Source organism: Myxocyprinus asiaticus, chromosome 1, assembly GCF_019703515.2.
Source record: "Myxocyprinus asiaticus isolate MX2 ecotype Aquarium Trade chromosome 1, UBuf_Myxa_2, whole genome shotgun sequence".
Classification (NCBI taxonomy): domain Eukaryota; kingdom Metazoa; phylum Chordata; class Actinopteri; order Cypriniformes; family Catostomidae; genus Myxocyprinus; species Myxocyprinus asiaticus.
The window spans coordinates 25,142,110-25,154,125 of record NC_059344.1 but is presented as its reverse complement, the minus strand read 5'-3'; the positions used below and the strand labels follow the sequence as shown (position 1 = coordinate 25,154,125).

The window sequence follows — 12,016 nt, the reverse complement described above, 5'->3', positions numbered from 1 at the left end:
CCAAGAGCGTCCCATGCGCAGCTTTTGTGCAGAAGAATGCAAATTGTCTGCTAGTATTTTCTGATAACATGCTGCATTCATCTTGCCATCAATTTTCACAAGATTCCCCGTGCCTTTAGAGCTCACACACCCCCAAAACTTCAGTGAGCCACCACCATGCTTCACAGTGGGATGGTATTCTTTTCACTATAGGCCTTGTTGACCCCTCTCCAAACATAGCGCTTACAGCTGTGACCATAAAGCTCTATTTTGGTCTCATCACTCCAAATTACAGTGTGCCAGAAGCTGTGAGGCATGTCAAAGTGTTGTCGGGCATATACCATGCAGCTCATTTTTGTTCAAGTATCGTCGTATTGTGCTCCTTGAAACAACCACACCGTCTTTTTCCAGAGCAGCATGTATTTCTCCTGAGGTTACCTGTGGGGTTTTCTTTGTATCCCAAATAATTCTTCTGGCAGTTGTGGCTGAAATCTTTCTTGGTTTACCTGACCCTGGCTTGGTATCAAGAGATCCATAAGTGATTGAACAGTATGACTGGCATTTTCAAGGCTTTGGATATCTTTTTATATCCTTTTCCATCTTTATAAAGTTCCATTACCTTGTTATGCAGGTCTTTTGACAGTTCTTTTCTGCTCCCCATGGTTCAGTATCTAGCCTGCTCAGTGCATCCACGTGAGAGCTATCAAACTCATTGACTATTTATACACAGACACTAAATGCAATTTAAAAAGCCACAGGTGTGGGAAATTAAACTTTAATTGCCATTTAAACCTGTGTGTGTCACCTTGTGTGTCTGTAACAAGTCCAAACATTCAAGGGTATGTAAACTTTTGATCAGGGCCATTTGGGTGATTTCTGTTACCATTATGATTTAAAAAGGAGCCAAACAACTATGTGATAATAAATGGCTTCATATGATCACTACCCTTAAATAAAAGACAGTTCCCTATCTGTCACTCACTCGACGTTGTGTCGATGTAGTGACACTAGGGGTCACTCTTGGGAGCCCGAAACACCTCTAATCTTTGAAAAAAGGCCAGTGGGAATTGGCGAGTGGTATTTGCATACCACTCCCCCGAACTTACGGGTATAAAAGGAGCTGGTATGGGGGTATTCGGTGATCCCCCCGGTGGATAAGGCACTCGCGGTGCACCTATGCCCGCAGAGCGCCGCAACCTGGAATGGGCGCCCGAAGCTCCCGTCAAGGGCCTGTAGGTTTACGTCGTCCCTGACAGCCAAGGCCTACCATGCCGCTGGACAAGCCGCCTCCGCCCTGCACGCCATGGCTCTCCTGCAAGTCCACCAAGCCAAGGCGCTAAAAGAACTGCACAAGGGTATTTCCGCCCGGGATTGATGCAGGAACTGCGCTCGGCGACCGACCTCGCCCTCCGGGTGACGAAGGTCATGGCGCAGTCTCTCGGGCTGGCAATGTCCACCTTGGTGGTCCAGGAGCGGCACCTTTGGCTCAACCTGGTCGAGATGAGAGAGGCCGACAAGGCACAGTTCCTTGACGCCCCCATTTCCCAGGTTGGCCTGTTCAGCGACACCGTCGAGGACTTTGCCCAGCAGTTCTCGGCGGTGAAGCAGCAGACGGAAGCTATCCAACACATCCTGCCCCGGCGCGGCTCAAGATCCCGTGCCCCGTCTGCTCGTCGCCAAGGGCGTCCTCCTGCGGTGACTGCACCAGCTCCGCCGCAGCCTGCCCCCGCAGCCCGGCCCCGGCGTGGAGCCCACCGCAGGAAGCAGACGCCACCCATCTCACAGCCGGCCGCCAAGAACACGAGAAAGGCTTCGAAGCGCCCCTGAGACGAGCGACCCAGGGGCGAGGAGACCCGCTGCTCTGGAGCTGGTAAGCAGACCACTCCATCCCCCGGTGGAGGGCCGGGAGGAGAATCTTTTGTTATCTTTTCATTTAATTTTGCCGCATGACCAAGTGGTTGCGGTACCCAAAAGTTCACCAAAAGAGCAGTTTCCTTGTTCCCTGGGTCACATACCCGGTGCGCACGGCCGTCATCATGACCACCATCCACCAATCCATTTCGGCAGGTTTGGCGCTCCAGCGGCGCCCCCCCCCTCCGCCCCTGCGTGCCGAGCTGTGGCACAAATCCGCCCCGATGTGACGGTCTCCATGGGTCACGAGGACGAACCTCTTCCTCCCCTGTCCCAGGCTGTTCCGGGGGTGGTCACAAGGAACCAAGTAAGTGTTTCGATGTCCCTGAACTCAGCGCAGCCATGGCACGACATGGCTCCTCAGGCTCCGCCCCGCCGCGAGGCTCCTCCCGCCAGTACGTCCGACGAGATTGTCCCCTTGGTCCCCCTCGCCCGGAGCTTGGACACGTGGCTCACGCTTTCCAACCCGTCGCGATGGCTGATCTGGACCGTCCGACTCGGCTACGCGATTCAGTTCGCCAGGCGCCCGCCCAGGTGAAGGGCGAGAACGCCACTACCTTGTGCGCAGAAATTGCTACCCTCCTACGGAAGGGTGCAATAGAGCCTGTCCCTCCGGCCGAGATGAAGAAGGGGTTTTACAGCCCATACTTCATTGTACTGAAAAAAGGCGGTGGGTTGCGGCCAATCTTGGACCTGCGAGTACTGAACCGAGCTTTACACAGACTCCCGTTCAAGATGCTGACACAAAAATGCATTCTAGCGAGCATCCGGCATTAAGATTGGTTTGCGGCGGTAGACCTGAAGGACGCGTACTTCCACGTCTCTATTCTACCTCGACACAGACCCTTCCTGTGGTTTGCGTTCAAGGGTCGGGCGTATCAGTACAAGGTCCTCCCTTTCAGCCTGTCCTTGTCCCCTTGCATCTTCATGAAGGTCGCAGAGGCAGCCCTTGCCCCGTTATGGGAAGTGGGCATTCGCATCCTCAACCATCTCGACGACTGGCTAATCAGCCGACTAGGGCTTTGGGTCAACTGGGAAAAGAGCAAGCTCCTCCCGGTTCAGAGGCTCCTGGGGCATATGGCATCCTCAGCGGTGGCCACACCGCTCGTGTTGATGCATATGAGACCGCTTCAGCACTGGCTCCAGACTCGAGTCGCGAGATGGGCATGGTGCCGTGGGACATATCGCGTGGCCATCATGCCGGTCTGTCGCCGCCTCTTCAGCCCTTGGACCGACCTCACATTTCTACGGGCAAGCGTTCCTCTAGAGCAGGTCTCCAGGTGTGTCGTGGTTATGACAGATGCCTCCAAAACGGGCTGGGGCACTGTATGCAATGGGCACGCAGCCGCTGGCTCATGGAGGGGCCCGCGGCTACGTTGGCACATCAACTGCCTCAAGTTGTTGGCAATTCTGCTCACCCTGCAGAGGTTCCAGCCGTTGATCCAGGGCAAGCATGTGTTAGTTCGGACAGACAACACGGCAACAGTGGCATACATCAACCGTCAAGGCGGTTTACGCTCCCGTTGTATGTCACAACTCGCCCGCCATCTCCTCCTCTGGAGTCAGCAGCACCTCAAGTCACTGCGAGCCACTCACATCCCGGGCGACCTCAACACTGCAGCGGATGTGCTATCACGACAGGTTACCCTCAGGGGAGAGTGGAGACTTCACCCTCAGGTGGTCCAGCTAATTTGGAGTCGATTCGGGCAGGCACAGGTAGATCTGTTCACTTCCCGAGAATCCTCCCACTGCACGCTCTGGTACGCCCTGACCGAGGCACCACTCAGTATAGACGTGCTGGCACACAGCTGGCCCCCTGGACTACGCAAATATGCGTTTCCCCCTGTGAGCCTACTTGCACAAACCCTGTGCAAGGTCAGGGAGGACGAGGAGCAGGTCATCCTAGTAGCACCCTACTGGCCCACCCAGACGTGGTTCTCGGACCTCACGCTCCTCGCGACAGCCCCCCCGGCGAATTCCCCTGAGGAAGGACCTTCTTTCTCAGGGACGGGGCACCATCTGGCACCCGTGACTAGACCTCTGGAATTTCCATGTCTGGCCCCTGTATCGTGTCTACCACTGCAGGTGTTCCCTGGATGACTTCCTCCTAGCCCTGTGGCAGACAAGTTTGCGGAGAAACTCGCTGCCGGCTCAGTACATGTGCTAACTAAGCCCTGTACTGGGGTAGGTGCCCCACATATGTTGGTTCCCCATAGGTGACCCCATGCGATGTATATCTTCCGCTAAATCGTTTCCCTGTTGGTAAACTGCATCTTCCTTGAGCAGAGGCCCCTCTGCTCCAGTCACCATGTTTGTAGAAACTCCTTCCCCATTGGGTAGGACCTACCTTGGGACTTCTCCACATGACATACTTCCGACAAGGCTCGGCAAGACCATGTGACGTATTTCCACTCAAAATCCCCCCCCCACCCCTGGGCGGGGTGTGGTCTCCGCGGTGTCTTCCCCTTGGGAGTGACGTAGACACTGGTGGCCCCAGTCGGTTAACAAATTTCACTCTTTTTTGGGGAGAGAAAAAAGGGGATAAGAGGCCATGACTGGGCCTGTCCCTATTTTTTGGGCAGTCGACTTGTCACCGAAGGGCCGTTCAATGCTCATAACAGCGTTGGGGGAGATTACGTGTCAGCCTGGTGCGCTGGCTACGAGGCACACAGTGGTCTGCCCGTCTCGCACCGCCAGTTCACATAACACAGTTCAGCTAGTTGTGGCGTTTCGTATAGGGACCCCTAGTGTCACTACATCGACACAACGTCGAGTGAGTGACAGATAGGGAATGTCCTGGTTACTTTCATAACCTCCGTTCCCTGATGGAGGGAACGAGATGTTGTGTCCCTCCTGCCACAACGCTGGACTACCCGCTGAAATGGCCGGGACCTTGTCTCGGCTCCTCAGCACAAAACCTGAATGAGTGGTTGCATACCTGCTCCTTTTATACCCGTATGTTCGGGGGAGTGGTATGCAAATACCACTCGCCAATTCCCATTGGCCTTTTTTCAAAGATCAGAGGTGTTTCGGGCTCCCAAGAGTGAACCCTAGTGTCACTACATCGACACAATGTCTCGTTCCTTCCATCAGGGAACGGAGGTTACGAAAGTAACCAGGACATTTTTTTTGCATGACTTCAAAATCAATGCCAAAATTTCACAATTCATGACAGGGTATGCAAACTTTTGAGCACAACTGTAGCAACACTGACTCCAATGGAATGAGTTTAGGGTGGAACTACTGAAAGAAGTGGAACAAACTATTGGTTTGTTTGAACAATGACAAACGAGGGGGAGGGAGGGGGAATATTGACAACATTGAAATTATTGCAATTCCGTTTGGTGCTGCAAGTGGTGCAGAAATTACGCACCGCAGCTTTAATGATTTAGGTTTGTGTAATAATTATCTGCAAAAAGTTTGACCATGATGCTGGAAATAATCTTTACAGTATATTGAATTTACCAAGATGTGCTGAATTAACTCCATGATCTGACCTTATTTAAACTTTCAGTTCAGATTTTGACAGTTTTAGAAGAGGCTGTTGTGAATGATTTCTCCTCTGGTATACTAACCCGAGACAGAGCACTGTGGGTCATCTGGTCTTGAAGGGCTGATCGCAGTCTGTCCACATCTTTCTCCAGGTGACTGTACTCTGCCCAAGCATTTTCCATCTCCTGCTCAACACACGATATAAATGATCTTCAATACTATAGCTGCAATGAGCAGATATTAGTTTTGCATGGACCTTCTGTGAGTGTATGGGCTTGGGTACGTAAGTGTCCTCACCGTAGACACCTGTGAAATGTCCGCCCTGATGTGCACTACGTCCTCCCGCAACAGTTTCTGCTGGTAAGCGATCTTCTCTGCATGAGCCGGCTGGTCCCTGTACTGCTCCATCTGCTGATGGGAAACATCCAGAACTGACTCCAACTTGTCCTAGATAGGGTGAGAATGAGAAGAGGATAAGGGACAACAGAGAGACAAAGAAAAGAAATGGCATAAGACACTGAGATGCCTTATTACCGAAAATACCATCCAGCATAACAGTTAAACTGCAAATAATAATAATAAAAATGATAATTTTCTTAATGGGTTTCTTGGTATTGTTTCCTTTTTATGCTGTCAGTGCCGCAAGACAAAAAAGATTTATTTGTTGTGTAATTAACTATAATGATTACTTTATTAGAAGTCATTTAATCATTAATTTAACTAAATGACAAATTAGTCAATGATATCAATTATATTATGTGGCTGCATTAAATCTATTCAAATCAACATTTGCGTATGCACAGTGCTGGGGAGTAACGGAATACATGTAATGCGATTACGTATTTAAAATACGAAATATTAGTAACTGTATTCCACTACAGTTACAATTTAAATCATTGGTAATCAGAATACAGTTACTTTCAAAAAGTATTTTGATTACTGAAGAGATTACTTTGTATTTTATAGTCATTTGTTTCACTTAATATTTAGACTATTCAGCTGGAAATAATTTATCCATGTAAATGATGTGATTCGAGTGTTTGAACAGCACTGAAACACTTTCTTATGACATGTGACACATTCAAGTTCACACTGTTGTGAGTGAAAATGTGGATATGATGTCATTGATTGAGGAACTTTCCCTTGGGAGCTTAATAGAGGACTTACACCGTGTTTCTACAGCTTAACAAAAAACAGTTAGAAATGCTTTGACAGATGAAACATAAATCCAATAAATACACGATTACATGCCTTGTCAATGTTTTTAATGCGGTTAGGGTATTTTTACAAGAAATGCTAACCTATGTAGCCTTTAACATCGTTTAGAAAGCTACAAATAATATATTTCTGCCTCATTCTATGAACAGAATCCACATACGATCAGAAAAGGATGTGGTTGTGGAAACGCTGTGGGATTTTGAAGTTTGGAGCAGCAGAAATAGTTAATCTTGTGTAAAATGTCATGTGAACATTTAGCTTTATGCTAAGCTAAAATACTAAGTGTATTTTCTTACTTTATTTACTGTTTATAGTCAAAACAAGTGAAAACAATCTGTCAGTGCTGCAGAAGTAATCCAAAGTATTTCGATTACATTACTGACCTTGAGTAATCTAACGGAATACATTACAAATTACATTTTACAGCATGTATTCTGTAATCTATAGTGGAATACATTTTAAAAGCAACCCTCCCAACCCTGCGTATGCATGCATGTATGTGTGCCCTGAATTGTTAAAAAATGTGCCAGCACAAGGAGTTTCTGATCCTCCCACAGTTACTTCCTCATCTATTTAAATATCTTACGATGTTCTATCCTTGCCACTGTCACCTTTGGTTTGCTCTTTCACTTGCTACATATATCATGAAATGTAGTGAAGAAACATTTCTCTCTCAAAACAAGTAAAGTTTTTATGCAGCTGTGCTCATCAGGTAATTAATTAAGAATGTTTAGGGTATTTTTTTAATGGAAACAACACAAAGATTATCAATAAGAATATGTTTTTTTGTTTTTGTAGTATATGGTTTTGTTTCAAACCTTGTCTTCTTTGAGTGCCCGAATCCTTGTCTCCAGCTCCTGAAGGATCATGTCTTGCTCACATAACCTACTAAGCTTAACCTGGGGAGACAATCAATAGCAGCAATAAAACATGGTCACCATGCAGAGTGCACTGGTAAGAAATGGATCTACAAAAGTATGCAGACATATCAAAAAGAGGGCAGACGGAATATATTCTTCTACTACTCCATATTCAACATTTCCCACTACTCAAGATATTCATTAGCATAAGCTCCCTGCACCCAAGACAATTTTGGTGTCATTATTCACAGAAACAAACAGCATTTTCTCTGTGAAAAATGGTTTAGAGTGTATGTGTGCATTAGTGCGAGAGACAGAACCTGCTGTCTTGTTTACAGTCTTTTCACTCTGCCTGTTTATTCTCCGCTCTGTTTATCATTCCCTCCAATTAATTATTAAGCTGTTATTATTTTATAGCCACATATAGTTATTTTAACAGCATTAAATATTCATCACTTAGATAAATCCAGCAACAAAATTCTCATAAATTGTTAAAATGAAACAATGTTAATGATGAAAAACCAGGACTTCCACATTATTTACCTCCAATCAAATGAAAAACAGAGAGAGCACTGGAATGAAAGTTTTAAACTCACATTGCATGTATTTTTCTCTTTAAATTGAGCATTGAATATAAAAAATTAAAAAAAAAGCCCTTGTTGATAGATTTAATTTCGGCTTGACACTGCGAGAGCTTGCTTCTCCCCACAGTGCGTACCGCTGCCTGTTTTTGTTTACTCGCACATATTCAGGCTTTAGTACAGCCTTTTGCCATTTTATTTATTTATTTATTTGTGCAAACAGAGAACGAGAACAAGTGGGAGGAAAGTGGTCAGAAAGTGGGCTTTTTTAAAAGGAATCGTTCAAGCAAAAATGAAAATTCTCTTATCATTTGCTTACCCTCATGCCATCCCAGATGTGTTTGAATTTCTTTCTTCTGCAGAACACAAAAATTTTTAGGAGAATATCTCAGCTTTGTTGGTCTATTTAATGCATGTGAATGGTGGCCAGAACTTTGAAGCTCCAAAAAGCACATACATGCAACATATATGTAATCCATATGACTCCAGTGGTTAAATCCATGTCTTCTGAAGCTATATAATAGGTGTGGGTGAGAAAAAGATCAATATTTAAGTCCTGTTTTACTATAAATTCCACTTTCACTTCCAGATTCTTCTTCTTTAGTTTTTTGGCAATTCACATTCTTCTTGCATATCGCCGCCTACTGGTCGGGGCTGGTCAAAGGTGGAGATTTATAGTAAAAAAGGACTTTTTTTATTGATCACTTTCTCACCCACACCTATCATGAATACATGTATTTAACCACTGGAGTCATATGGATTACTTTTATGCTGACTTTATGTGCTTGTTGGAGCATTAAACTTCTAGTCACCATTCACTTTTTATGCTCTGCAGAAGAAAGAAAGTCATTCACTTTTAGGATGGCATGAGGGTGAGTAAATTATGAGAGAATTTTCATTTTTGGGTGAACTATTCCTTTAATGAGTGGAGTGAGAAGAGAGAAAACTTACATCTATGTCACTTTCAGCTATTTTAACAGGCAGAGGTGATCGATCTTTAAGTGAGTCACATCCAGTTACCTGTTAAATTCAACACATACAAAAACTTACACAAATTCAAAGACATGAGTATCAACATCAAGACTCTGAGGCTATAAAGTCGCATCGATCAAGCAACTCACATCTTTTGCCAGACCAACAAGATTGCACAGTCTATTGAAAAAATGTTGCTGAAATCAGACCATGTAAACAAACTCAGCTTTGGTGAAATAAAAGAACACTGAATAAACAGACAGATCTCAAGACATAATGAAAAAAGAAAAACAAAACAACAACACAACCAAAAAACACTGTTTTTGGAAGCTATGTGATATGTTTATAAGCAAATTGCATGTGGGGTATTTGGGGATAGCCGTGATGATCCACCCAAAGTGCTGCTCTTTACTTGGCAAAGTATCAATACTTTTCATCAGCTGCGAACTTAACGTGAACCATGAAGGGAGTGAACCAGAAGACACGCTGCAATCCACTGAAAGACTATCATTTAGTAATAAACAGGGGTTAGCTAAAGGACACTCTATAAGTAAGAGCAGCTGTCTTTAAATGTTCACTCATGAACAGAAAACCTCAGATTATAGAATAATTCTTAATGTCTTCATGGAAATAATTAGCATGGACTTCACATAATGGGCACAATTACAATGCAATTTCTATGACAAACCCTCATCAGAGCGGTATTGACATTTTTTCCAAAGAGCAACCTTGGACATCCTTTTAAGAACTTAAGCTTTTGAAATGAACAATTATCTTGTCAAAATGACACATGCACACGGGTATGTGTGCCTGTCAAAACAGTTCTTGTACAAGGCACACAACACAGTGATCACACAATGATAACTGCTGCAAGTGAAGGCATGGACGGGTCACATTTTGTGTGTACACCATTCATACATTTAAACAGAACACACACGCTAAGACACATTGCACACCAGATAGATGAAAGGTTCAATGCTGATTCAATACAGAAATAGAGGTAGACAGATATATCCGGTTTTACTGATTAAAGAGATAGTTCACCAAAAAATGAAAAATTTCTCATGATTTACTCACCCTCCTGGCATCCCAGATGTGTAACTTTTTTCTTCTGCAGAACACAAATGAAGATTTTTAGAAGAATATTTCAGCTCTGGAGGTCCTCACAATGCAAGTGAATGGGTGTCAAAATTTTGAAGCTCCAAAATCCACATAAAGGGAGCATAAAAGTAATCCATACGACTCCAGTGGTTACATCCATAACTTCTAAAGCAATATGACAGGTGTGGGTGAAAAACAGATCAATATTTAAGTAATTTTTTATCATAAATTTTCCTTCCTGCCCAGTAGGGGGCGATATGCATGAAGAATGTGAATCACCAAAAACAGAAGAAGGTGAAAGTGAAGGAAAAAGGACTTAAATATTGATTTGTTTCTCACCCATACCTATCATATCACTTCAGAAGACATGAATATAACCACCAGAGTCGTCTGTATACTTTTATTTTGCCCTTATGTGGATTTTGGAGCTGCAAAATTTTGGCACCCATTCACTTGCGTTATATGGAGCTACAGAGCTGAAATATTCTTCTAAAAATCTTTGTTTGTGTTCTGCAGATGAAAGAAAGTCATACACATCTGGGATGGCATGAAGGTGAGTAAATGATGAGAGAATTTTCATTTTTGGGTGAATTAACCCTTTAAAATGTGCCGATAGTTGCTTTTTGACACTATCGGTTAATCTGCAAAATCTATGTCAACAAACCCGATGTCAGCAAATGAGATATCTTTAAATAACTGACAGGCCTTATGAGAGTCCCTTCTAATTGGTTACAATCGCAGCTCACAGTCACCAAGACAGATGTGATTTCAACAAGACCTATTCCAGTGATATCTGTCAGGTAGTAGTGATATTCGTTTTGTGTGCTGTTCCAAAAAAATGGCTGACAGCACCTTTAAAATGAATAGCCATTAGCAACCTGACTTTGAATCTTTACAGATTGCCATTCGCTATATCCATGCATCCACAAAGTCTTGCCAACTTTCATGGCTAAATTAAAGCATAATATCAGATTTATTTATTTTTTCATTAAAGGTTAAAATATCACACATGGCTCTCAGCGAAAAATTGACTAATGTAATTGCATGTCATCATCGGTATCTAAAATCCTTCGACACGTTCTTCAGGGTTAGAGAGCAGAGCAGCTATTACAGAGAGTAAGCGAGAGGAAAAGAAAATTGAATAAGAGTTTATGCCTTGAGAGAGAGGGAGGGAGGATGCGAGAGGAGGAGGAAGGTGAAGTCAGATCCACTAGAGCCCACCTTCAGGTCAAGATACTCCAGGTCCTTCTTCAGCTGCATGTAAGTGTCATCTGCCTTTAAGAGGGAAATGTAGGAGGTGGTCACATGACAAAAGGTTTAGAGCATGTGAGACTGACAGTGATTTCTCATACCAGTTTAACTGTAAATCAAAATGCTGATACATCAAAGTGCATCAGTGAATCAATATTACAGTATGTCAGATGTATTGGTAGCCTCCTGGGCATTACTGCAGTACGATAAATTCGGTACAGGCAATTATAAAATTAATACCAAGGTACTTTTTTTTTTATCAGACTGGACATATATATATATATATATATATATATATATATATATATATATATATATATATATATATATATATATATATATATATATATATATTTTTTTTTGTTTTTTTTTTTTTGTTTTTTTTTTTTTTTAAATACATATAGTTCCTATTGGCAAGAAGAAGAAGAAATAAAAAAGACTTTTAGACTGACAATTAAATGTTGTTGAGAAAATAATGTAATTGAATGCCCTGACAACTTCAATCTGCAATCTTGCTATTTAAAAGGGTCATATCATATTTTTTTATTATTATTTAATTTTTTCCCATCCACTTAAAAAGTTAGAGCCACTCTCAGCACAAACTGTTAATATCAGACTGAAATGATCAGGGACTTTGTTAAAAATAAACTT

The 12,016-nt window shown here is 43.6% G+C and overlaps 1 protein-coding gene across 14 annotated transcripts in view; it reads right to left on the bottom strand.

Annotated features, from left to right (window-relative positions):
- LOC127409766 (pleckstrin homology domain-containing family A member 7-like) overlaps nucleotides 1-12,016 on the bottom strand; it is a 173,200-nt gene that overhangs the window by 24,472 nt on the left and 136,712 nt on the right. For 6 of the 14 annotated variants that reach the window (XM_051644855.1, XM_051644593.1, XM_051644675.1 and 3 more), the window contains 5 exons: nucleotides 11,270-11,389; nucleotides 8,993-9,061; nucleotides 7,419-7,499; nucleotides 5,680-5,829; nucleotides 5,466-5,567 (listed from right to left, as the gene is read on the bottom strand). In XM_051644855.1, the coding sequence (XP_051500815.1) occupies nucleotides 5,466-5,567; nucleotides 5,680-5,829; nucleotides 7,419-7,499; nucleotides 8,993-9,061; nucleotides 11,270-11,389 (522 nt within the window). The remainder of the gene's footprint in view (nucleotides 1-5,465; nucleotides 5,568-5,679; nucleotides 5,830-7,418; nucleotides 7,500-8,992; nucleotides 9,062-11,269; nucleotides 11,390-12,016) is intronic. The other 8 variants (XM_051645058.1, XM_051645613.1, XM_051644768.1 and 5 more) reach the window with 2 other exon arrangements.